General features: G+C 40.4%; 2 protein-coding genes across 19 annotated transcripts in view; one reads left to right on the forward strand and one right to left on the reverse strand.

Annotated features, from left to right (window-relative positions):
• Positions 1 to 1,597, forward strand: part of pdss1 (decaprenyl diphosphate synthase subunit 1) — a 26,809-nt gene extending 25,212 nt beyond the window's left edge. For all 3 annotated transcript variants that reach the window (XR_004410636.1, XM_033016068.1, XM_033016073.1), the window contains one exon: positions 1,096 to 1,597. Coding sequence is in view for 2 of the 3 variants with exons in the window: in XM_033016068.1 (XP_032871959.1) it covers positions 1,096 to 1,236 (141 nt within the window). In the remaining variant the exon portion in view is untranslated. The remainder of the gene's footprint in view (positions 1 to 1,095) is intronic.
• The window catches only part of abi1 (abl interactor 1), a 101,003-nt gene continuing 75,108 nt past the window's right edge, over positions 1,598 to 27,492 (reverse strand). For 2 of the 16 annotated variants that reach the window (XM_033016008.1, XM_033015991.1), the window contains 6 exons: positions 23,165 to 23,265; positions 21,899 to 21,979; positions 20,021 to 20,197; positions 10,949 to 11,035; positions 8,935 to 9,123; positions 1,598 to 2,884 (listed from right to left, as the gene is read on the reverse strand). In XM_033016008.1, the coding sequence (XP_032871899.1) occupies positions 2,709 to 2,884; positions 8,935 to 9,123; positions 10,949 to 11,035; positions 20,021 to 20,197; positions 21,899 to 21,979; positions 23,165 to 23,265 (811 nt within the window). In that variant the 3' untranslated portion in view covers positions 1,598 to 2,708. The remainder of the gene's footprint in view (positions 2,885 to 8,934; positions 9,124 to 10,948; positions 11,036 to 20,020; positions 20,198 to 21,898; positions 21,980 to 23,164; positions 23,266 to 27,492) is intronic. The other 14 variants (XM_033016022.1, XM_033016014.1, XM_033016020.1 and 11 more) reach the window with 11 other exon arrangements.

Here is a 27,492-nt window from a genome sequence, read left to right on the forward strand (position 1 = left end):
ATTAATGTTCAATGGGCCTAGTGTTATCACTCTGGTTCTGAATAATCCAAAAGATTGAATTGCCTCTTATTTATATCAAAGGATTACTGGACTTCAGTATCAGAAATCAGGAGTGTAGAAGGGGGCATGAGATAGCTTTGGAAGGGTAGATTGAGAATCTGAAGAGATGAAGTATATCATGGGGAAATGATTAACTAGGGAGAGAGTAGTCAAGGCCAAAGTGGAGCCAGAGGTGAGGTCCTCGCTGAATATTTTCTGCTTTTAAGATTGTGTGCATTTTGAAAAACGAGTTGATTAGGGATGGTCAGCACAGCATTACCTGTGGGAGATGATGTTTTGCCTTGGTGTTTAAGTAACCAAGGTTGAGGGCAGGGCAGTAGACGTAGTCTATATGGACTTTGAGACTGCACTGAAAGGTTAGATCACATGGAATCCATTGATTTGCATGAGAAGGTAATGGCATGATTAAGGCTGCAGCTAACTCTAAAAGAGGTAATCAAGAATTAGAACAGGATAGTGGTTAGCTTGATAAGTGGGCTGAGGAATGATAATGGAGTTTAATTTGGAAAAACGCGAGAGTATGCGTTTCGGGACTTCAAACAAGAATAGAACTTTCAGTGAGTGGTAGGGATCTGGAGTGTTGGGTAACAGAAACCGAGGAGGACAAGTACATAGTTCCCCCCTTTTGGCACACTTCAATCAGGGAATCAGTTGGGGATATGTAGGAATTAGTACAGAAAAGATGTTTGCCAGGACACAAGAGACTGGGTTACTGGGAGAAGTAGAACTATTCCATGGAGTATAGGATATTGAGGAGTAATCTTTATTTATAAGACAATGAGGGGTCTAGATGGTGTCATTTTTTCCCCCTCATGGTAAGAAATCAAGAACTAGAGGGCAACGGTTTAAGGTTAGAGAGGAAAGGTAATGCAAAGAGATCAAGCTGACACATGTTGTTGAGGCGATTATGTATAGGAAAGGTTCTGAGGAATATGGGTAATCTGTGCAAATGGGACTTGCTTGGTTTGCCTTGTTGGGCCAAAGAACCGTTTCCATTGATCACTGATCTAAATACATTTCCTATTTTTCATTTAGAGTGATGGTGTTCAGCAAACCTGCTACCTCGCACATCAATATTGTCAAGAAGCCATTCGACAGGTTTCCATGTTGCATCCTTCACCAGAAAGAGATGCCTTGATTCAACTAACAGAAATTGTACTAAATCGGCACAAGTAAAAGCCTCTCCACTTCTGGCAGCTATTGAGATTACAACTGAACAAAATCAAAACTGTTTACATTTTGAACTAACCATGTTCATAGCCAAGATTAAGAAATTGTTGTTGTGTTGGTGACTACCCATGGCCTCTGAATACTGTACAACTTCAAATCTTAGCTGTCCATGCAAACTTTTTATACTGAAGAATTTATTATAAAAGACTGTACATACAATTTTAACAGGTTATATACAAATTAAAAGAATGCATTGTTTAAGACAATTGATAAAACATCTTAAGGCAGAAGTTAATAAGAAAGCCTCAGCATTATAATGTATGGCCCCACCACTGTGCCCTTTCAAAACAAATAAATTTAGCTGTCATTTTGTTTGTACATATTTTTTTATTAAATCAGGCTCAAGCACTTTAGAAAATTAGAAAAGTGTGGTACAAGAATTTTTAGAATGCCTCAATATGGCACTGGATTACCACTGGTCTTGTTCTCTTTACGTACAGGTCAAGATATATGCCAGTTGATCTTTATCAATTTGATTACAAATTATGCACAATAGATTCTTGGTTTCTTATTAGCTTCACCACGAAGCATTAATTTCAAAGAACACTAACTACTAGAGGAACACAACTGAACACTGATTTAATGGAATCTGGAGCCTTTCAGGACTTAATTCAAATACTTACTAAATAATTAAGTAATACTCTTAAAATAAATGCTGCTTTGCTTTAAAGAAATAAGAACAATCATTCAAAGCTGAACCAGGTGTCAAACTGTTCTTAAAAAAAAAATTGTACAGTAGAATTGCCTGTTTCCAAATTAGAACATAGCTAATAATTTGTAAGATGTTAACGAGTACTATTCTAAAGGTTAGTAAACTATTCAATAAAATTGACCAGAACTATATAAACCCAATGATCCAGACAATTTCCACTGTACAAATGAACTGACAACATACCAGACTACACTTTGGTTCACTTCGTGACTACAGATGATTTTTTTCATTATGTAAATTTTATCCATACAAAATGTTTAACCTGTTAAGTACAAATTACTAACATACTTTGTTTAGAAGACACCCAAGCTTTATCCACATAACTTTATAGACTCATGTGACAGTTCATGAGATCACAATTGAGTGCTCACAGATTAAATGAAAATTACAACATATTGGAAGCATTTCAGGTTTAAAAAATAATTGAATTAGCTACAATACATAAATTTGTTTACTTTTATGCATGCTATCAACAAGCACTAGTTATAATTTAGGAATGACCAAGTCTCACAAATTTAACCAGCACTTGCATTTTCACTTTGTGCCAGTCTGAAGTTGCATTTTCAATCTAATCATGTCAGTATTCATGCTGAACTCAAAAGTAATGGCATCCTTGAAAACACTCCAATAAAACCACCTCAATGAACCCACACCCCAATATGCTCAGGCTGGCCTTGGGGGGGAGAAAGGAAGATACAGGTTTTCTTCAATCTGCATAGTGCATGATAGGCTCCACATAATTTCCAGGGAATAAACCAGTAACTCCATTGATGACACCTTCATACCAGCCATCATCATTCTTCTTTATCACATAAATGATTGAACCCTCCATGAAGGACAACTCGTCTTCTTTATCCTTTGAGTAGTCATATATTGCCACAACTGTAAAAAGAAAAGGAGATGTTATAAAACAATGACAAAACCACCACCATTGTAAGATTAAAACCAATTGCATTATTCACCCCTTAAAACCGGTCTGATAAATGTAAACGCTGTAGGTATTGTAGTGCCTTTGTTAATGCATTTATCAGCCCAACCCATTAGAAGAGCTTTTTGAAACTTCTGGAGGGACTCTTGTCTACAAGTTAAGCCAAGTTAAACTCAGCCAGATTGAAGAAGGGTCTTGACCTGAAATGTCACCTATCCATGTCTCCAGCTATGGTGCTTGACCTGCTGAGTTACTCCAGCACGTTGTGTCCTTTTGTAAACTCAACCAGAACTACATCAAAAAGATGCTAGCTTTCTACAAATTAGACTAAAATTGAATAATTCATTTTAATTCTAGTGATTTCTTTTAAGTATTCTTTTTCATTTGAGTACCATTTCTGCTTCAGTTAAAGCCTTCTAGGTCTAGCCTTCCTTACTTTTATAACTCAAAATTCATAGTTACATTTTAATGCATGTCCATTTTGATATTTGTGGTAATTAAGGCTGAAATGGTGATTGTTGAAATGGTGATTGTGGGGGGAAAAAGGCTACATCTACTTTAAACCATCCCCCCCACCTCCCATACAAATCTAACTAAAAACAAAATCACTTATTACCTCAACCTTTTATAAAATGTGAACCTTTATTCTTCAGGTTTTCCACAATATGACAGCATTTCTTCAAAATATATCACCTTTCACTTTAGAAAAATAGATATGCCAGGAGATTGCAGACAGCTGCAGCTCAAAGGTTGTTGTAGTAGAGGATTTTAACATTCCCAATATTGACTGGGAAAATCATAGTGTGAAGGGTTTAGATGGAGTGCAATTTCTCAAAGGTGTTCAGGAGAGTTTTCTCCAGCACTATATGTAAAGGCCCCCACATGTGAGAGGGCAAGTGAATGAAGTGTTCGTGGAGGAGCCTTTTGGGACCAGTGACCACTGTTCGATTCGGTTATGGATAGGGACAGACGTGTTAAAATGCTCAATTGGGGCAAGGCCAACTTTGAGGGTATGAGAGAAGGTATTCTTAAGTTGATTGGAGCAGGTTATTTGAAGGGAAAAGAACATCCGCCAAGTGAGATGTTTTTAAAAGTGTGCTGACAAAAGCTCAGGATATGCCCGTCCCTGTTAGAGTGAAGGGCAAGGCAGGCAAATGTAAGGAAGCTTAGCTGACATGTAAGGAAGCTTAGCTGAATTTATGCCAGTTGGAAGAGTGGGCTGAAAGATGGCAGATGGAGTTTAATGCTGATAAGTGTGAGGTGCTACATCTTGGCAGGACAAATCAAAATAGGACGTACATGGTAAATGGTAGGGAATTGAAGAATGTAGGTGAACAGAGGGATCTGGGAATAACTGTGCACAGTTCCCTGAAAGTGGAATCTCATGTAGATAGGGTGGTAAAGAAAGCTTTTGGTGTGCTGGCCTTTATAAATCAGCATTGAGTATAGAAGTTGGGATGTAATGTTAAAATTGTACAAGGCATTGGTGAGGCCAATTCTGGAGTATGGTGTACAATTTTGGTCGCCTAATTATAGGAAGGATGTCAACAAAATAGAGAGAGTACAGAGGAGATTTACTAGAATGTTGCCTGGGTTTCAGCAACTAAGTTACAGAGAAAGGTTGAACAAGTTAGGGCTTTATTCTTTGGAGCGCAGAAGGTTAAGGGGGGACTTGATAGAGGTTTTTAAAATGATGAGAGGGATAGACAGAGTTGACGTGGAAAAGCTTTTCCCACTGAGAGTAGGGAAGTTTCAAACAAGGGGACATGACTTGAGAATTAAGGGACTGAAGTTTAGGGGTAACATGAGGGGGAACTTCTTTACTCAGAGAGTGGTAGCTGTGTGGAATGAGCTTCCAGTGAAGGTGGTGGAGGCAGGTTCGTTTTTATCATTTAAAAATAAATTGGATAGTTATATGGATGGGAAAGGAATGGAGGGTTATGGTCTGAGCGCAGGTATATGGGACTAGGGGAGATGATGTGTTCGGCACGGACTAGAAGGGTCGAGATGGCCTGTTTCCGTGCTGTAATTGTTATATGGTTATAAGAGAAATTGAGGCATTGGTCAAGAATAAGAAGGATGCATGGGACAGGTATTGGCAGCCGGGATGAAGTGCATCCCTGGAGGAATTTCGGGAACTAAGGAGCAATCTAAAAAAGGAAACTAGAAGAGCAAAAAGGGACCAGGAGATAGCTCTGGCAGATCGCATTAAGGACAATCCCAAGAGATTTTATTAATACATAAAGAGAGTGGGACTCCTCAGGAATCAAAGCGGTCACCTCTGTATGGAGCTACAGGAGATGGGTAATGTCCTCAATCAGTATTTCTCTGTACTGAGGAGAAAGACAGGAGGACGGAGAAACTTGGGGTAGTCAATGGAAGTGTCTTGAGAGCAGTCAGTGTTAAAATCAAAGAGGTGTTGTAGGTGCTATAGTGTATGAAGGTAGACAAATCTCCAGGGCCTGATCAGATCTTGACTACTGAGATATATCCGAGGACATTGTGGGGAACGAAAGGAAATTGCGGGGAGCACTGGTTAAAATTTACGAGTCGTCTTTAAATGCAGTGCTGGAAGACTGGAGAGTGGCAAGTGTGCCACTATAAGCCAGTGAGCGTAACATCTGTAGTCTGAAATTTACTAGAGAGTATTCTGAGGGATAGGATATACAGGCATTTAGATGGACATGGGCTGATTGGGTATAATCACCATGTGAGTTTTGTAAGTGGGGAGGCTGTGTCTCACAAATCTGATTGTTTTTTTGAGGATGTGACCAAACAGGTCGATGAGGGCAGAGCTGCAGATGAATATATGGACTTCAGCAAAGCATTCGACAAGGTTTCTGCATTGTAGGCTGCTCTGGAGGGTTAGATCGTATGGGATCCAAGGAGAGATAGCTCAATGGATAGAAAATAGGCTTTGTGGAAGGAAGCAGTGGATGATGGTGCAAGGTTGCTTCTCAGTCTGGAGGCCTGTGACTGGTGGTGTGCCTCATGGTTCAGTGCTGGGCCTGTTACTGTTTGTCATTTAGATGATTTGGATGAAAAAGTGGGTGGTTTTGCAGAGTGTAGATGGTTGTGAAAATTTGTAGCAGGATCTTGATCGATTGGCCAGGTGGGCTGAGGAATGGTTGATTAAATTTAATACAGAGACATGTAAGGTGTTGTATTTTGGGAAGACTAACATGGGCAGGACCTACACAGTGAATGGTAGGGCTCTGGGTGTGTTATAGAGCAGAAGGATCTAGGCGTGCAGGTGCATGGTTCCCTGAAGGTGGAGTTGCACATAGATAGGGTGGGGGAAAAGGCTTTTGGCACCATAGCCTTCAAAAAGTATGTTGGGAGGTCATGCTGCAGTTGTATAAGATGTTGGTGAGGCCGCATTTAGAGTATTGTGTTCAGTTCTGGGCATCGTGTTATAGGAAAGATGTTGTCAAGCTGAAACGGGTACATAGAAGATTTAAGAGGATGTTGCGAGGACTAGAGGGTCTGAGCTATATGGAGAGGTTGAGTAGGCTGGGATTCTATTCCTTGGAGAGCAGGAAGATGAGGGGTGTTGTAGAGGTGTATAACATCATGAGAGGAATAGATCGGGTAGATGACCAGAGGACATAGGTTTAAGGTGAAAGGGAAAAGATTTCATAGGAATCGGAGGGGTAATATTTTCACACAAACGGTGGTGGGTGTGTGGAACAAACTCCCAGAGGAGGTATTTGAGGCTGGGACTATCCCAACATTTAAGAAATAGTTAGACATGTACATGGATAGGATAGGTTTGGAGGGATATGTGCCAAACGCGGGCAGGTCGGATTAATATAGCTGGTACATGTTGGCAAGTTGGGCCAAAGCGCCTGTTTCCATGCTGTATGACTATGGTATAAATCTAATCTTTTCTACATACCACCTCAGGAACGTAACTATATTTCACTTCCAACAAAATCAATACAAAAAAAAAGCATAATTGCTTGGCATTTACATCTTTAACAGATTATGCAAAGGTATGAGTACCACAAACTGTTTCTTCAACTTAACCATCTTCAGACCTACTATCGTTTGACATATTCCCACAATTACAATCTCTGGTACATCACAGGTGTTTCTTATTACTCTAGTGTGGTAGGTGTCAAGATCAGAAGTTCTGCAACTAGCTTTCAAAGCATTCCAAAACATTAACAAGAAAGCTAATGGCTAATGGTCTGAAGAAGGGTTTCAGCCCGAAATGTTGCCCATTTCCTTCAGGGTCTGAAGAAGGGTTTCGGCCCGAAAAGTTGCCTATTTCTTTCGCTCCATAGATGCTGCCACACCTGCTGAGTTTCTCCAGCACTTGTGGATAGTAAAGATTATTGTGAAAAATTGCAGCAGGATCTTGATCAGTTGGGCAGGTGACCTGAGGAATAGTTGATGGAGTTTAATACAGAGAAGTATTACAGCGAGGTATTGCATTTCAGGAACTCTAAGCATGGCAAGACCTACACGGTGAATGGCAGGGCTCTGGGGAGTGTAAGGCAGAGAGGTCTAGGAGTGCAAATACATCATTTGTAGAAAATTGCATTACAGGTAGATAGGATGGTCAAGGCGGGTTTGGCACATTGGCTTTCATCAGTCAGAGTATTGAGTATAGAAGTTAGGAGGTTCTGTTATAAGACACAAGACATTGGTGAGGCCTCATTTGGATTATTGTGTTCAGTTTTAGTCACCCTGCTATAGGAAAAGTGTTGTTAAGCAGGAAAGGGTGCAGTGAAGATTTCCGAAGATGTTGCCAGGATGCAAGGGCCTGAGCAAGAGAGAGGTTGAGCAGCCAATGATTTGGGAATGTAGGAAGATGAGGGGTGATCATATAGAGTTGTATAAGATCATAAGGTGAGGGTAAATGTACATGGTTCTTTACCCAGAGTAGATAATCAACCAAAGGACAGGTTTAATGTGAGGGGGGAAAAGGTCTACTGTCATTTAATCATTTTCCCTCTCAACCCCATTCTCCTGCATTCTCCTGTAGCCTTCGACACCCTGTCTAATCAAGAACCTGTCAATATCCACTTTAAAAATACCCAACGTCTTGGCCTCCACAGTTGTCTATGACAATCAATTCCAGACTTGCAACCTTTTGGTTAAAGAAATGGCTTATCTTCATTCTAAAGGTATATATTTTTATTCTGAGGCTGTGTCCTCTGGTTCTAGACTTTCCCATTAATGGAAACATGCTTTCCATGTCCACTCTTGACCTTTTGCACTATCTAAGAAGTTTCAATGAGATCCCCCCCCCCCCATCATCCCCAGGGTCATTCTCATAAACCTCGTCTAGACCCCCTCCAAAACTAGCACACCCTTCATATATGGGCCCCAAAACTGCTCACAATATTTCAAATGTGGCTTCGCCAGTGTCCAATAAAGCCCCAGTATTGCATCCTTGCTTTTATAATCTAGCCCCCTCAAAATGAATGCCAACATTGCATTTGCCTTCCTTTCCACAGACACAACCTGCCACTTAACCTTTTGGGAATCCAGCACCAACACTCCCAAGTCCCGTTGACCCTCTGATTTCTGAATCCTCTCCTCGTTTAGAAAGTAGTCTACGCCTTTATTTATTCTACCAAAGTGCATGACCATACATTTTACCCAAGCTGTATTCCATTTCCCACCTCTTTGCTCGCTCCCCCAAAATGTCGAAGTCCTTCCACAGCCTCCCTGCTTCCTCAATACCATCTGCTCCATCACCCATCTTTGTCTCATCCACAAACTGGAACACAAAGCCAATTCCATCATTCAGATCATCTTAACTGACCCGTGTAGACATAAGGAACTGCAGGAACTAGTCAGTGGAGCTGGTCAGGCAGCATCTATGGAATATATGGATAGCCGACATTTCACATAAGGACCTCTCAGGGGGTGAAGAGAAGAAAGCTGCAGATGTGTTCTACTAATTAGCTTTATCTCACAGCTGCTTGGAATTAAATTGGTTTAATTGAGTTTTTGAAAATTTTAGTTAATACAGTTCAACATCACTTACCTTTTTCAAGATAAATCTTTGGTGCCCATTGAGGGTCAGAATCAGCATATGGGTCATTGTATTGCACGACTGCTGCCTCTTCATCCTCATAGTCCACAGGGGGTGGGGGAGGTGGAGGTGGTGATTCATCAAACATTGGTAAATCATCTGGCGGTGGAGGTGGAGGGGGGGTTGGACTATCAGCAACTGCAACAATGTGCAAATTTAGAGATATAATCAGATATTTAACATTTTACTTTTTATTCGATACAATAAATCAAATTAGCATGCATTGTGTATTTCAAGCTTTCACAAAACATGCAGAGAGGTGTAAGACCAGTTAGTCAACATAAAACTGAACATTTAAGTTCTGCATAAAGATTTTTAATGCAAGCTGCCTCAATTAAGATACAATTCCAAACTGCATTCAACAGTTTATAATTTGATGCATCTTATTTCAGTTGTTCAAAGGTGGTTTAAAATGCCATATAATATTGATCCTATTTTGAAAGAGGATTTTACAAAGATCTACTTGTGAAATGCTTTATAGGTCATATTTAAAAAATATTCAACCTGTACAAAGATCAATTTAGATAATTCAAAACAATATGCGATTGTAAAATAGATTTAATCGTGCAACAATGCAGTTTTGATGCATTTCCTTACAACAAATAACGAATGCAGTGGATATTTTAAGGTGCAGAATAATATGGAAGCACTAAAATGTTTACTAAAGTTTTTCTTCCATTTGGAAAGATAAGTGGGAATGTTATAAGTGTAAAATAAAAACCATACCGTGGGACTAGGCAAATTTAATTCAAATACAGCAATTCAAATAACTGCTCTATATAATTTGTGTATAATTCAGTACAAGGAGTAAACGTGTCTTACCATTTGTATGAAGTTCAAGAATCAATATATACAATTAACAGTCCATTAGGTATCAACTTTATATTCCTAGATTTTAATAATGAGGCCGGGTACACTCAGCACATCTTTCTGCAGATAGAATCTAAAACATTCTTTGCACAAATGTAAAACTATACAGCAAGATGAACAGGAGGAAGTTTATTAATTCTCAATTCTAACACATGCGTAGAATGACAAATGCAACAGGTTGCCACTAAAAAGACTATTAGATGTGCGATATACAGAATGTTGATTTAATTAACCGAAAATGTAATTTAGAATTCCATTCCAACACAAGAATAAGTTGCCTGAATCAACTAGCATTATTGTTTAATAAGGAACTGCAGATGGTGGGAAATCGTAGGTAGATAAAAGTGATGGAGAAACTCAGCGGGTGCAGCAGCATCTATGGAGCGAAGGAAATAGGCAACGTTTCAGGCCAAAACCCTTCTTCAGACTGATGTAGGGTGGGGTGGGGAGAAGAAAGGAGAAAGGAAGAGGAATAGCCAGAGGGCTGAGGGAGAGCTGAGAAGGGGAGTTTCTCCTCTCCTTCTCAGCTCTCCCTCAGCCCTCTGGCTCCTCCTCTTCCTTTCTCCTTTCTTCTTCCCACCCCCCACCCTACATCAGACTGAAGAAGGGTTTCGGCCCAAAACTTTGTCTATTTCCTTCGCTCCATAGATGCTGCTGCACCCGCTGAGTTTCTCCGTCAACTAGCTTATTATCTACTTAACTGCTAAAAAATAATTTAGATTTGAAATTGCATGCAAAGTTTTGAGCCTGGAAAAAATCCGCACAGAAAGGAGCCAAATTTGGCTTCAATTTTATTTTGAAAAATCCAATTATGATTGCTGCTGCCAAATTGTAATATTACAGGTCTGATCCAAGATAGGCAGCCGAGTTCAAAACATAGGCCAGCTCATATACCAAGACATTTATAGGAACTGGATATTGCACATCAAAGAAACAAGGAAAGGCAGTGCCTGCAATCGAAAATGTATCAACGAGCACATAGCTGAAGAAGTGTTCCGTGCAAAGCAGTAGAGAAAGTTCCAGAACTTGTGAAAACGTCAATCATGCAATCTTCTGACCTTAAATGAAAAATGAATGCACAAGCCTTTAAACTTACTGTTTTCCTGCACCCTGGCCACGAAGCCTGTGAGAGGTATCTGTGGAGTCAGTTGAGGCATAGGGGGAGGGGGTGGAGCTAGGGATGCTGGCAAGAACAAAGGCCACGTTGGAGCAACATGAAGAGCAGAAGGAAAAGGCAAACACAAAAAGCTGTCATTCACATTGACTGAGAACACATAATTGCTTAACGGGGCAGTGCAACCTCATTTCTCCAAGTACAAAAATCTCTTTTTTTTTTGGAATAGGAATTCTACGGATCAGGTTTAAATCAGAGTATTTAAAGTACTATTGGAAATGTAATCAGTTGGATCCCACACCCAAGTCTTAACTAATAGCCAAATATTTGCCTGTAGTAAATAAGGTTCCACTGCAGTAATATTTTTAAAGAATGCCAGGTACTCAATTGCAAATTTGAGATGACAAAACAGGAAGCCACCATTTCTACCCCCCTCTCCCCCCAAGACAAAGGTTCCATAAATGTGACGATTATAAAATCAATTAACGTTAATTAAAAGGAACAATCCAACTGAGATAACATCCGTTTATCCTTTTAAATCATCTTAATCATCTCGCAATTACAATGTTGAAGCACTGGAAAGAAAACAGGTCTTGAGGATTTACTTGAGCAAGCTTCTTTCTGTTAGTGGAAGGAAGTATGTCCCAAGGCTGTCAAATGCAAACGGAAACTCTGCAAACAAAATGTAGCTTTGGACTAGTCAACCAACAGTATTGGTATGTAGACAAAAATGCTGGAGAAACTCAGTGGATGAGGCAGCATCTATGGAGCATAGGTGACTTTTCGGGTCACGACCCTTCTTCAGACTGATGTGGGGGTGGGGGGGGGAAGAAGAAAGGAAGAGGCGGAGACAGTAGGCTGTGGGAGCGCTGGGAAGGGGAGGGGAAGGAGGGTATAGTCACTCAACAAAGAGAAGGCCATACAATGGCTATGATTTACAGTATAGGGCACCAACCCAATTCAACTTAGATAAATCCAATTTACAAACAGGCGGGGTTTAAAGGGCCACAAGAAAGTGCAGAGTTGGAGAAACTAAGCATCAAGTCACAATTTAATGTATAATAACACTGGGACAGCCAGTGAAAGATTAGAGAGTACCATTGGCTTAGACATTTGAAGACTTTACAACTATTCATTGGAAGTCCATTTGGCATTTATGGATATGTGCCAATGTCTCTAATAAATTCCTTTAACTGCAGTTGGATAATTTCCTTATGACAACTTCAGCACCTCATGTAGATCTTTATTATACAAGTTAAAGGAAAATATAGCTGAATTATTGTTTCAGCTGGTCTCTTTTTAAAATCTGCATCAAAAACCTTACCAATGTTAAGGTTACTAATTTGCAGTAAATTATACAGGTTATTAATTTTAATCGCAAATCTAAAGGTAATTTTGTATCAAAATGTCAGATGAAAGGCCATTTTAAATGGTAAATTGAAACTGGCAACTTCATATGTGTCTTTTTACAATACTGCACACAAAAATGTGACAAAGGGGGTCAAATTTTAAATTCCTTCAAAAACATTGACAGGCACTTTATGGTGTTCATGACTAACATAGTATCAACAAAAAATATAAGAAATGATAGCATATTGATGGCGTTTCCGAAAATGGCACAGAATACACAAATACATTCCTTTCTATGTTTATGAATACCACATGGAACAATAAAATTGCAAACACAGTTTCCACTTCATTCACCTGATCATGTAGTAGAATACTGCATCCATCTGAGTGGACATCACAACTCGCGTTACACTAGGGGTCGGCAAACTTGTTCTGCATAGGGGCCAGGACCCATGTCTGTAAGCGGATGGCGGGCCACATCTATCACCACAGTGTGACACTTGGTGTTGTTTTTCGCATTAGTTTCAACGTGTTTTTCAATTAATTTTCTGCAGTTCCCAGGTCCCTCGCCTGCCCCGGGACTGGCTGTAGCGCCCAGGTCGCCTGCGTGCCCCGGGACTGGCTGTAGCGCCCCGGTCGACGCGCCTGCCCAGGGACTAGCTGCAGTTCCCAGGTTGGCTTCCCTGCTCCGGGACTGGCTGTAGCTCGCAGGTCTGTCACGGTGGTTGTGGAGCTTCCTAGTTGACACAAACATAGAAAATAGGTGCAGGAGGAGGCCATTCGGCCCTTCGAGCCAGCACCACCATTCATTGTGATCATGGCTGATCGTCCCCTATCAATAACCCATGCCTGCCTTCTCCCCATATCCCTCGACTCCACTAGCCCCTAGAGCTCTATCTAATTATCTCTTAAATCCATCCAGTGACTTGGCCTCCACTGCCCTCTGTGGCAGGGAATTCCATAAATTCACAACTCTCTGGGTGAAAAAGTTTTTTCTCACCTCAGTCTTAAATGACCTCCCCTTTATTCTAAGACTGTGGCCCCTGGTTCTGGACTTGCCCAACATTGGGAACGTTTTTCCTGCATCTAGCTTGTCCAGTCCTTTTATAATTTTATATGTTTCTATAAGATCCCCCTCATCCTTCTAAACTCCAGTGAATACAAGCCTAGCCTTTTCAATCTTTCCTCATATGACAGTCCCGCCATCCCAGGGATCAATCTCGTGAACCTACGCTGCATTGCCTCAATCACAAGGATGTCCTTCCTCAAATTAGGAGACCAAAATTGACCAAAATTGTACACAATACTCCAGATGTGGTCTCACCAGAGCCCTATACAACTGCGGAAGAACCTCTTTACTCCTATACTGAAATCCTCTTGTTATGAAGGCCAACATTCCATTAGCTTTCTTCACTGCCTGCTGTACCTGTAAGCCAACTTTCAGTGACTGGTGTACAAGGACGCCCAGGTCTCGCTGCACCTCCCCCTTACCTAACCTAACCCCATTGAGATAATAATCTGTCCCCTTGTTTTTGCCACCAAAGTGGATAACCTCACATTTATCTATATTATACTGCATCTGCCAGGCATCTGCCCACTCACTCAACCTATCCAGGTCACCCTGCAACCTCCTAACATCCTCTTCACAGTTCACACTGCCACCCAGCTTTGTGTCAACCGCAAACTTGCTAGTGTTGCTCCTAATTCCCTCTTCCAAATCATTAATATATATGGTAAACAGTTGCGGCCCCAACACCGAGCCTTGAGGCACTCCACTCGCCACTGCCTGCCATTCTGAAAAGGATCCATTCACTCCTACTCTTTGCTTCCAGTCTGTCAACCAATTTTCTACCCATGTCAACACCCTCAATACCATGTAGTCTCATTTTAGTCACCAGTCTTCCGTGCGGGACCTTATCAAAGGCTTTCTGAAAGTCTAGATACACTACATCCACTGGCACCCCTTCATCCATTTTACTTGTCACATCCTCAAAACATTCCAGAAGATTAGTCAAGCATGATTTCCTTTCATAAATCCATGTTGACTTGGACTAATCCTTTTACTGCTATCCAAATGCCCCATTATTACCTCTTTAATAATTGACTCCAGCATCTTTCCCACCACCGAAGTCAGGCTAACTGGTCTGTAATTCCCCGTTTCTCTCTCGCTCCTTTCTTGAAAAGTGGGATAACATTAGCTATCCTTCAATCCACAGGAACTGATCCTGAATCTATTGAACATTGGAAAATGATCACCAATGCGTCCACTATTTCTAGAGCCACCTCCCTGAGGACCCTGGGATGCAGTCCATCAGGCCCAGGGGATTTATCATCCTTCAGTCCCATTAACCTACCCAATACTATTTCTCGCCTAATGAAGCAAAGGACTTGTGTCCGTACGAAAGGTAAACAAGAGACAGTGTGTTGCCAAATTGAAGATTGGCTCAGTTTCTTAGTTTTGATGACCAATTTATGCCCAAAATATTTTTTTGATTGGCTTTAAAAAGTCGGAAATATATCATAAACGGTCGTTGTGTTTTTGATACCACGATGTTTTTGATATATTAAATTTGAATATACGAAAAAAGAATTAACTCGCCGAAAAATCACTACTGCCATAGGATACCTCGTTGGGGTTTGTGAAAAGCAGTAGAGGTTTGGAGCCTCTGTGATTTAACCTATGGAGGTACCAACCCCGATAAAAGTTGTTATGACAATGGACACCAAGCACAACAACCGTTACTGGATCTTTGCTAGGCGGAATACCAGACATACTGTATTTTTCTCCTGGTATTGATGAAGATATTTCCCAAGATCATTATCAAAACGTATATGTATGAGGGGCCATATGAAGTTTATTTATGAATTAAATATTCATAATGTGGCAGAGTGTTTAATGTCACATTTTTGGTGTCCACATTGGTGGTAAAACGATTAAAATTTGTCTGTCATGAAAATTTTTTTTGACTTTCAGTCTTGAAGTTATCTGATTTATATCTGTTATTTATAAGATTCACTTGATGGGTAGATTTCTGTTAAGAACAGTGTATTGGTGTAAAAATCTTGTTCCTCAAAATCTCTCCAGTATTGTAAAAAGACACATATACATTGTGATCTGGCCTTTTTTTGTGCCAATGCCCTAATTTTCAAAAAGCTCATTAAATACAGCAAAATCAACAATCTGACAGATTTCAGCACCCAAATGGCTACAAGCATGAAAACAGCCCTCTTAGAAACATAGAAAATTGGTGCAGGAGCAGGTCATTCGGCCCGTCAAGCCAGCACCACCATTCAATATGATCATGGCTGATCATCCAAAATCAGAACCCCGTTCCTGCTTTCTCCCCATATCCCTTGATTCTGTTAGCCCTAAGAGCTATATCTAACTCTCTCTTGTATACATCCAGTGAATTGGCCTCCACTGCCTTCTATGGCAGTGAATTCCACAGATTCACAACTCTCTGGGTGATTTCTCAGCAGACATCAGTAATTAGCAATTTTGTATACTGAATTCCCACCATCCACTCGAAACAGGATGCAACTGTTATGAACCTACAATCTTAGTGCTGCCACCTTTCAACATTAGGCCAGAACAGGGGAAAAAAGAAAACTTGACAAATAGAATTGAGAACATTTAGGAAGGAAAACTAAGCAAACCGCAAAGTTGCACTAGAGTGAAATAGCAGCTTTCTATTTGAAGACTCTACAGGAAGACTGACTGATAACTGGGCCTCATGAATTTGACAACAACTTTTAAAGAGAGAAATAGACCAGAGACATATTTACCTCAATTTCTTAAAGGCATTTCATAAACACATATTCACTAATGGGAGTCGAAAGGGAACCATGGCAACATTGGGGGGGGGGGGGGGGGGGGGTAGCTGCCCAGCTGGTGTCAGCGCATATGAGAGAAATGCCAAGACAGGAAATGACAGCCCTCTCACTGTTCTAATAAGTTCACCTCGACTCTGGATCCTTACGAGGTCAATGTATGCAACAGCACATTTTGCAAAAACAACTGCTTTTGTCAAAAGAAAAATAATTTATTCTCAATTATCAAGTTTCTTAATATGACTTCTGTGGGTAGACTCTCATATAAATCTCATTAACTACAGTGGTATCACCAGTCCTGCAAACATACATCCCTTTCCAGAAGTTGAACAAGCAATATTGCAGTTTAAAATACACCTTAAACTTTGCCCAGACAGCTCACATGGCTTCCTGTAAAAGGTGCATAATAATGTCCAAACAAAAACTGTATGTCCTCACATAACATTGCTTCAACGACCCAGTGATCTTAGCCAATTCAGAAATAGTCATTCATTTGACCATAGGTTTAATGGTTTGTCCTTATGTAAACAAAACCTTAACAATCCACATTTGTGTTGTTAGTGTTTAATGTTTAGCTTATTATTGTCACATGAACAGTGGTACAGTGAAAAGCTTTTTGTTGCATGTTATCCAGTTTTTAGCAGATGATTAAGAGGTGATCCAGAACAAGTTGGAAGATTCTAAAAGCAATTCAGTGGGGGTATGTCACAAATTTGCATATTTCAAGATGTCCCAGTTCAAATTTAACAAATGTATGAACCAACCAAATTAGTTTGCTGATTCTGTATCAGACCCATCTGAAAAGCCAAATTTCCAAACCTGATCTTTCATAGGTTGGGGACACTAATTGCTATGAATGTGCTAATGCAAAAAAAAAAAAAGCAAAAAAAAAGAAGAAAAAAAAAAGAGAGAATTACCTTTCAAACCATTGCTGTTACAAATCCATTGTGGAAAGGTATTCCCATAATGCTCTAGCCAAAGGATTGCGCATGCTTCCAGAGATTGAAAATCCTGGTAGTCATTGATCAGCTATCTATTTCCCCTGTTGGGATATCACATCCCGTCACTCAAACAAGCATTCTGTACAGCTTCCAAACCACACATAGATCAGATATCAAATATTGAGTTATATCCTCGAGAAAGATAAGTGGGTTTGTTTCATTTGGCATCATCTTCAACATAGATATCGTAAGCCAAAGTTCCTGTCCTGTTCTACTGTCTGCTCTAAATTCTATATCTACCTCCAATATTGGCTGTCTTACTTAAGATTTTACTTAATACTAGACTAAGTGGGACCCTTTTGTCCCAGCATCACACGGGAGGGCTGGTCCCCCAACGCAATATTCCACCTCTCCACCAATTCCAATATTGGTGGCCAGTGGGGGGGGGGGGGGGGCGGCGCTTTCTGGAGCACTAGTATGGGTGTTGTGAGCTGAAGAGACTGGTTTCCAGGGGGCTAGTATGAACATTGTGGGCCGAATGGATTCTTGGGCTGGCAGCTCAGTCACTCAAGCCTGTTGTGCTGGCAACTCACTCACTCACGGCTGATGGGCTGGCAGTTGATTCACGGCTATTCCTTGAAATTCGATTTCAAGCAGGGTGCAAGGCCACCAAATTCAAGTGCAGTTTCTTACCACTTCAAGCAGGGTGCAAGGCCACCAAATTCATGTAGTTTCATACCATTTCAAGCAGGATGCAAGGCCACTAAAGACAGCGAGTCGTGACCTCTCCCTCCTCCATCTTGCAGAGACTGAGCCACGCCCACACTTCTGGGTTTTATAGTCCCTCCCCCTCCCACCAGAAGTGGGCGTGGCCTTCATGGCGTGATTGACAGGAGAGAGAATCTCAACATTTTTTAAACATTAATAACTCTTATTTTTCATTGATGGGGAAAATCCTCGGCATCTGAGGAGCGGAGGGGGGACTCTGAGTAAGATGGCCAAAAATCACAGCCGTACGTGGTAGCGTTTTGTCTAAAATCAATATAAAGCGCAAACAGGAAGTGGTCAAGTTTAGACTTTTAATTATATAGAAGGCAAGCCAACGTTAATTAAGCAAGGCAACTTTAATTATGCAAGGCAACTTTAATTAGGCAAGGCAACTTTAGCATTTCCAAACCATAGGCAAGGCACTTTAGCATTTCCAAACCAAAGGCAACACAGCTTTAGCATTTCCAAACCAAAGGCAACACAACTTAAGCATTTCCAAACCAAAGGCAACACAGCTTTAGCATTTCCAAACCAAAGGCAACACAGCTTTAGCATTTCCAAACCAAAGGCAACACAGCTTTAGCATTTCCAAACCAAAGGCAACACAGCTTAAGCATTTCCAAACTATATTTTCAAACCACATTAAGGGCACTGACAGGTCAGTAAAACCACTCAGTTTAGTAGACATGTGTTCAGTGTTATTCACAGAGTGAGATTGAGAGATGTGACCGTCTCGCTCCCCCATCTTGCAGAGACTGACAGAGGCACTCAACACTTCCGGGTTTTATAGTCCCTCCAGAAGGTGCGTGGCCTTCAGGAGAGAGAATCTCAACATTTTTAAAATACTAATAACTCTTTTATATTTTTCATCGATGGGAAAAATCCTTTTGATCTGCGCAGCGGAGGGGGACTCTGAGTAGGATGGCCAAAAATCACAGCCGTAAGTGGCAGCGTTTTTTCTATAATCAATATACAGAACAACAGGAAGTGGTCAAGATCAGACTTTTAGTAATATAGATAGATTGGCCCATTTTACTTAATGCAATATGGAAATGGGCCCTTGGGCCAAATTCGCCTCCGTCAATTCAGTTGGTCTGAGCCACACATTTAGCCCATATCCCTCTTAAACTTTTCCTTTCCATGTGCCTGCCCAAATGTCTGTCAAACATTGTAAACCGATGCCCTCTACTTTTCGACTCCTCTACTCAGGAAACAAGTGTGCGATCATTCATCTTAGCTACCACCCTCACAAATTTATAAACCTCTGTAATGTCACCCCTCAGCCTCCTTTGCTTCAGTGAAATCAGTTGCATCTTTCAAGTCTCTCCTTATAGTTCAAGCCCTCCTGTTCCAATCACGTCCTTGTGAATCGGTTCTGCGCCCTCTCCAGCTTAATCATATCCTCTCTATCGCATGGTGACCAGAACTGAGCACAATATTCCAGGTGTGGTCTCACCAAAGACGTACAGCTGTAATATGACATTCCTACTTTTGTACTCGATGCCCCATCAAATGACGATAGTGTGCTTTCTTCATCACCTTACCCCTCATTATTTTGCAATTTTTAACAAGGTCATTCCTCAGTCTCCTGTGAAAACAGTCCCAGCCTCTCCTAACTCTAATCCCCACAGAATCCTTGAATCCTTTCTGCTTCTTCTCTATCTTAATTACATCCTTTTTACAGTATGCCAACCAGAACCAAACACAACATTCCACGAGCAGTCTAACCAATCAAATATAACATAACGTCCCAACTCATATTAATGCACTGTCCGATAAAGGCAAGTGTGCAAACGACTTCATCACCTTGTCTGGCCTATGTCACCAGGTTCAGGGAACTATGTATGTGTACTCCTACATCTCTATGTTCTAGATCACACCCCAGGACCCTGTCATTCATGGTGTATGTCCTGCCCCGGGTTAACTTTCCAAAATGCATCACTTTGTACTTGTGCGAGTTAAATTCCATTTGTCTTTGTTCACTGTTATTGCAGCCACTCATAGTACTAAGTGCAGAATGTTTCACCGTCAGAACTGGACCATGCATAATATTTAAAATGACAATAAACACAACAAAACATATTAAATGAGACTTCAAATCTCAATTAGTTCAACATGCAACACTGATATGCATTTGGAAGCAGTATTAAAGTAAAAGCCTTACTTGAATTTTGAGCATAAAGAGGGCCACCATTAATATGAGGCTGCACAGAAAACGGAGCTGTCACCGAAGGATTTCGCCTGAAGCCCCCAGAAGAAGCTGTAGAGGTTGTGGAATTATGCCGAGAGATCTGCCTGGTCATGGTACTGTATTGGGAACCAGGAGCCGAACCAGGGCCAGCTGAATGCGTTAGGTAGGAGCAGAGGAGGAAAAAAGAAAGCATTATTCCATAATTCCCAATAGATTTGATTAGTGGAAGAAAACCAACCTTCAAACCAGGCAAAGGAGGAAAAATGTGAGCGGATACAATAAACAATGCATTAAAACCAAATAAACATATAACTATCATCACCAGAGAGAAGCACCACCTGTCGTCACAGCTCCTGTTCATCTTACCATTTGAATAAAAAGTAAAAAGTAGCACTGATGATATGCATTTTACCCATTCTTTCTAGAGTTCCAAATCTTACTTCTTGTTGAATCTGGACGTAGACACGGAGAAACTCAAACAAAAATACAATCTTTAACTACAGTCATGAAACAATGCAACAGCAATCAGACAGTTAAGATTTTTAATACAAATTTAAATAATTTGATTATTTCAATACCAAAATGTTAATTCTTTAGAAGCAAGTAAATTTTTTAATAGAAGGCCTAAGGACAATTTGATCCATGTTGGTGCCACAACCAATACATTTTTCAAGAACTGATTTTTCTCATCCGATCCCCTTACAAACCTCTACTCTCATTGCTTTCCTTTCCCACCATTCAATGGTTTGACAAATAGTTCCTAAGAAATAAAGGCCAACTAACATAATTATTTTTTACAAAGTAAACCTCAACAAGAGGGCTGTGGATAAGTGCTGATACATTCAGCTTTTTTAGGCCGAAAGGTCAAGAATTTGGAAGGAACCATGGATCAGTGCCCCTAAGCAGTTACTGACTAAAGCAATTATACCAAAACAAAACAAAAAACAATTTGGTATGTGGGTATAGCATAAGGTTAGCTTGGGTTACATTTAAAGCATTGTTGAGCCTTAAAGGATGCAACAACATATTAGGACTGAAGATAGAAAAGAGAGAACAGTAAAGCTATACTTCAGCAGTCAACACTAATATTTCCAAGTGGAAGATTCTGTAAAGGACTGTGGGGTTAAATGTTGAAACCCATTTCTTCAGCCTGTCTCCAACTAGAGGTATGCTTTCAGTATCAGTGGATTTGGCATTTAAGATTGAGACGAGGACAAATTTCTCATGCAGTGTTATGCCCCTGTCCCACTTAGAAAACCTGAACGGAAACCTCTGGAGACTTTGCGCCCCACCCAAGGTTTCCGTGCGGTTCCCGGAGGTTGCAGGTCGTTGCCGGAGGTTGCAGGTAGTGGAAGCAGGTAGGGAGACTGACAAAAACCTCCGGGAACCGCACGGAAACCTTGGGTGGGGCACAAAGTCTCCAGAGGTTTCCGTTCAGGTTTCCTAAGTGGGACAGGGGCATTACAAGTGTGTGAAATATTCCACCTCCTTGCACTGTGGATGCTCAGTTATTGAGTCAGGGATGGCCCCATCAAGGAAAAATGACAATGTTATGCTTTGAAGAGAAACTGACTGTTAAAGCAAGAGAGACCAGGTCTTTGATTTAACATTTTACACTTTTGATATTTCTGCATAGTTCTTGGACCGTGTTATTGGAATTATCCATTTAAAGAGAACAACATGGATTAATAGTAGTTTGGCCTCCAAACACTTCCTTATAACCCAAAAGCATTGCACCAAGCTTTAGTGTTTACGATCCACTGCAAATCAATACCATTTACCACACCCATTGAGCCTGCTGTGAGGGAAAGGACAGACGAGTGTATAGTTCCATGCTGGAGTCAGTCTCACCTATGAAACTTCCCCCAGGCAGTGGTGGGGGTGGTGGTGGTGGCAGGGAAGGGGCTCCAGCAGGAGTAAAAAATGATGATGCTACAAGAAAACGCATTGTGTTACAACAAATCTAATAATGCTTTTAAATGGCAGTATAAATAAAGAATTGTGATGGTGGCAGATAAAATGATTAGTTATTCCAAGACTGTAAGCACCATTTTGTTGTGTTTCGATCAATTAATAAACCATGTGCTTTGATTTCAGGTCAAATGGGATTTGATGAGAGTTAGAATCTATGTAATTAAAAACAAAACAAACAAGACATTTTACCTACAATAAAATTGCTGAAAATAGTTCTAACTTAAAATTTAAAGAATCTTTGCTTATAGTTGGATTCATTTTGAGAACTTAGTTGTTATATTCAAGTTCTGCTGTCAAAAGATTCATCTCCGTTTCACAGTAATTAATTAGGCTCCCTTTTATTGAAGACGTTATATGAGACACCATTTTGGGGGTATAGTAAACACCACATTATTGACTCTGCAATTAATGTATACTTAAGAAACTCTTATTATTAGGCACGCCAACGCACATTGCTACATTTCTTCACTATGTTATTCCGAAAAGTATTTTGTGTTACCTAAAATGTATATTACATGCTGTATATTACATTAAAACTCAGCAGTTCCTTCCCCTCAAACAGGGCTCTTCTGATCTGCATTGCAGGTAATGCTTCACTTTAAGGAAAAGCCATGCAAACCCTGTTGTATCTCCCTGAACATCTGGAATATGGAAATGCTGTCTCTTAAAGTCACTGATCAACTTCTTGTATTTTAACGTAACGAATTCTACTTACATGGGTATTTTTGCAAATATGCAAATTTGGAATGTTATACAATTACTTAAGAGTAAAATGAAAAAGGCAACAGTTAAATTTGAGGACCATTAATGTCCTTTCTTCCTAGAACTCCTCAAGTACCTGACAGTGCACAAGTAGCAATGTTTTGGATCAATAGTGCATTTTCCATGTCTACCTAGTATAAACGAAGCTGCGATGCTAAAAATCAAACACCGGCTCAGATCTCTTGGCCTGTTGCCTGGATTTGCTCTCTAATGATAGATATTAAGTCGCAGTTTAACTATTTAAGTGGAAATTAAACAATCAAATCAGCAAATCCATTTTAGATTTCATAGGTGAAGTTAAAAATTATTCATTATAAAAAGAGAATATATTTTAAAATATGAGCCATTAATTATTCTATAAATCAATAGAAGTTAACAAACCTGGTACAGGGGTGGGCGGAGAGGGTGTAGGCACAGCAATTGGAATGCCTATACTGCTACTTCCACTATTTTCTCGACTTCCACTTCCCCCACTGCTTCCACTGCAGAGAAAATTTAAAACAGTTAAGTACACAATTTTACCTTGCAACCCTCCCAAAATCCAACAACTCCTTGCAAGATCTGAAGTACATTGCAGAACCTCCGGGAAGGGGGTGTGAAAGAGGTTCAACCATTTAATAGCAGTGGAAAGAAATGGTTCTCAAATCTGCACGCCTGGGTTTTCAAGCTCCTGGATCTTCCCCCAGGAGGGAGAGAGAAGAGTACGGCCAGAATGACTGGCATCCTTGATACTTCCAGTCTTCCTGATGCGATGCACTGTGAAGATGGACTGGATGGAAGGAAGTGACAAGCTTGTGATGAACTGGGCTGTGTTCACCACTCCCTGCAGGTTCAGATGGTTATTCAGACAAGCAGAGACACAAACATTAAATCCATAACCCACTCCAGGAATTTAGCAACAACCTTCAGTGCCATTCCTTGTATGAAAATCCAAACCACAACTCCAATGTGCAAATTCAACGAACATTAATTCAATGTTTTGCACAAGTACATAATAAATAGGAGTAGGATCAAGCCTGCTCCACCATTCTATACATTCAGTGGGTGGCAGTGACGCAGCTGAGAGTTACTGCTACACGGCTCCAGTGACTTGGGTTCAATCCTGATCTCTAGAGCTGCTTTGAATTTGCATGTTCTTCTGTGAATTGTGGAGTTTCCTCCAGGTGCTCATCTTTCCACCCACACTCCATTTACATAGACTAATGAGGTTAACTGGCATCGTAAGTAGCCCATAGTGTATAGATGAGTGGGAGAATCTGGAAGAGCTGATAGAAACGTGGGAGGATAAAAATCAAATTAGCAGCATACAGCTATCCAACATCCATGGGGAATAGAGAGGGAGGGTGGAGTGTTTGGTCCACGAGAGAATTGCTGTACATTACCCTTGTACTCAACACATACAGTTTTAAATAAATTGTCAAATTAAGTCATTTCGATATCCTAAGTTTGGTACTGCTATTCTATATTTGTGGCTAAACTAGTAATGTAAATATAGCAGATATGAAATGAATGACTGCACTCATTGCACACAACAATTCTCTGTTGTTTAAAGTTGTCCTTCAGTCTTGAATATTCTAAATGACAACTCCAAAGAATCCTCTTCTGTTCACCCCTTTAACGCTGAGATTATGCTCCCTAATTTTAGGCACCATCACTGGTGGAAAAAGCAAGTGTTCGAAATCTAAAATAAAAATAGAAACCGCATTCTTTGAACTATTTTACCTGCATCAATTTTACCTCATTCTTCCTCTCAAGGAGCATATCTCTGTGGCAGGAGATACTTTAATTAGGGAAAGCATACTTCATGGGCCAAGAGAATTTTTACGGATTATCACTGCTTGACAGCACTCAGCAGGATTCCAGTGCAGAAAATAATCACTACAATGAAGTTGAATATTCCATTTGCCTTATTTATTTGAAAGAGTGGCACATGAACTTTGAGATGGCCTTGGTTTACTGTCTCTTACCCGTTAAATATTTTATAGTTTAAATAGTTATTTTAAATATTATTAAATAGTTGTTTTCTCCCTAATAACATGGGCCTCCTCTCACTATAGAGCAAATAAAATTGGTTGAAATATGAACCAAACACCATATGCTGGAAAGACATCTGCCTGATCAGTCTGAAGAAGGGTCTCGACCCGAAACGACATCCATTCCTTCTCTCCAGAGATGCTGCCTGTCCCGCTAAGTTACTCCAGCATTTTGTGTCTATCTGCTGGAAAGACATGATAGATCAGGCAGGTTGTGTAGAACGAGTCTCGGTTTGAAATAATGTTTTGGGTTAAACTGTTCCCCAGACAATGTTTCTGCCATTCTGAAAATGATGAGCACAGCTCGCCCCATCATCAAAACATCTACATTGGGTACTGCCTCAAGGCGACAGCATCTATCGTCAAGAATCTCCATCATCTGGGCCATGTTCTCTTCTCATGCACCACTATGGACTTGTTTTCTAATTGCGTTTTTGCACTAAGGTCTTGTTTTTTTTGCAGTCTTTTTCTTTTCACTGCAGCATTTATATGATGAATAATTTATGTTTATGTGATGTTTGAGTTTACATGCCTATGTTTGCTGCTATTGCTATAACATTTTCATTGTACCTGTACCTCACTGTACTTGTATTGACAATTAATGCATCTCAACTTTGCTTGAGTCTTCAAAACCTCCATTTCTTTCCACAGATGCTGCCTGACCTGCTGCGTCCAGCAATTTCTTTTTTCATGAGAAACCAGTGATTCCAATAAAAGACCAGAGAAATGTTTAAATAAAAAAATGTCAAGAGATCCAAATTCTTGACACTGGGATGCTGACAAACTGTTTATTAATTATAACCTACAACTAGGAAACAATTTTACAGTCTAATAAATTCACCTTTGTCAATTCAGATATTACACAACATCGAGCAATTCCTAAAGCTCCACTTTGCCACATTCAAATAAAGGATTTACATCATATTAAGTAGTGCCTTAACATTTCTCATTTAATGTGAGAAAAGCCACAGGCAGCAGAGACATTACAGAATTCTAATTTGCTTCGAAGTGAAATAAAGTACACAGTGCCCTCCAGAATGTTTAGGACAAAGACCCATCATTTATTTATTTGCCTCTGTACTCCACAATTTGAGATTTGTAATAGAAAATTTTAAAAAATCACATGTGATTAAAGTGCACATTGTCAGCATGTAGAAATTACAGCTGTGTTTATACATAGAATCCCCATTTCAGGGACCAAAATGATTGGGACACCTGGCTTCACGGGTGTTTGTAATTGCTCGGGTATGTTTAATTGCCTCCTTCATGCAGGTATAAGAGAGCTCTCAGCACCGAGTCTTCCCTCCAGTCTTTCCATCACCTTTGGAGAATTTTATTGCTGTTTATCAACATGTGGACCAAAGTTTTACCAATGAAAGTCAAAGAAGCCGTTATGAGACTGAATAGAACAGAATAGAACTGTTAGAGATATCAGCCAAACCTTAGGCTTACCAAAATCAACTGTTTGGAACATCATTAAGAAGAAAGAGAGCACTGGTGAGCTTATTAATCGCAATGGGACAGGCAGGCCAAGGAAGATCTCCACAGCTGATGACAGAAGAATTCTCTCTATAATAAAGAAAAATCCCCAAACACCTGTCCGACAGATCAGAAACACTCTTCAGGAGTCAGGTGTATATTTGACAATGACCATTGTCCACAGAAAACTTCATGAACAGAAATACAGAGGCTACACTGGAAGATGCAAACCACTGGTTAGCTGCAAAAATAGATGGCCAGGTTACAGTTTGCCAAGAAGTACTTAAAAGAGCAACCACAGTTCTGGAAAAGGTCTTGTGGACAGATGTGACGAAGATTAACATATCAGTGTGATGGCAAGAGCAAAGTATGGAGGCGAGAAGGAACTGCCCAAGATCCAAAGCATACCTCATCTGTGAAACACGGTGGTGGGGGTGTTATAGCCTGGGCATGTATGGCTGCTGAAGGTACTGGCTCACATCTTCATTGATGATACAACTGCTGATTATCATCAGTAGCATAATGAATTCTGACGTTTATAGACACATTCTATCTGCTCAAGTTTAACACAATTGCCTCAAAACTCATTGGTCGACGGTTCATTCTACAGCAAGACAATAATCCCAAACATACTGTTAAAGCAACAAAGGAGTTTTTCAAAGCTAAATAATTGTCAATTCTTAAGTGGCCAAGTCAATCGCCCGATCTGAACCCAATTGAGCCTGTCTTTAATATGCTGACGAGAAGTCTGAAGGGAACTAGCCCCCAAAAGCATAAGCTAGAAGATGGCTGCTATACAGGCCTGGCAGAGCAACAGCAGAGAAGACACCTAGCAACTGGTATGTCCATGAATCGCAGACTCCAAGCAGTCATTGCATGCAAAGGATATGCAACTAAATACTAAATGACTACTTTCATTTACATGACACTGCTGTGTCCCAAACATGATGGCGCCCTGCAATGGGGGGGGGGGGGGGGGACTATGTATAAACTCTGCTGTTTTCTACATGGTGAAACCAAAATGTATAAAAATGGCCTTTATTAAAATCTGACCATGTGCACTTTTTCTATTACGAATCTCAAATTGTGGAGTACAGAGGCAAATAAATAAATGATGGGCCTTTGTCCCAAACATTATAGAGGGCACTGTTTGGAAATTAGTAGCATATGGTTGCGAAATCAACTGGGGGACAGTAG

Source organism: Amblyraja radiata, chromosome 2, assembly GCF_010909765.2.
Source record: "Amblyraja radiata isolate CabotCenter1 chromosome 2, sAmbRad1.1.pri, whole genome shotgun sequence".
Lineage (NCBI taxonomy): Eukaryota > Metazoa > Chordata > Chondrichthyes > Rajiformes > Rajidae > Amblyraja > Amblyraja radiata.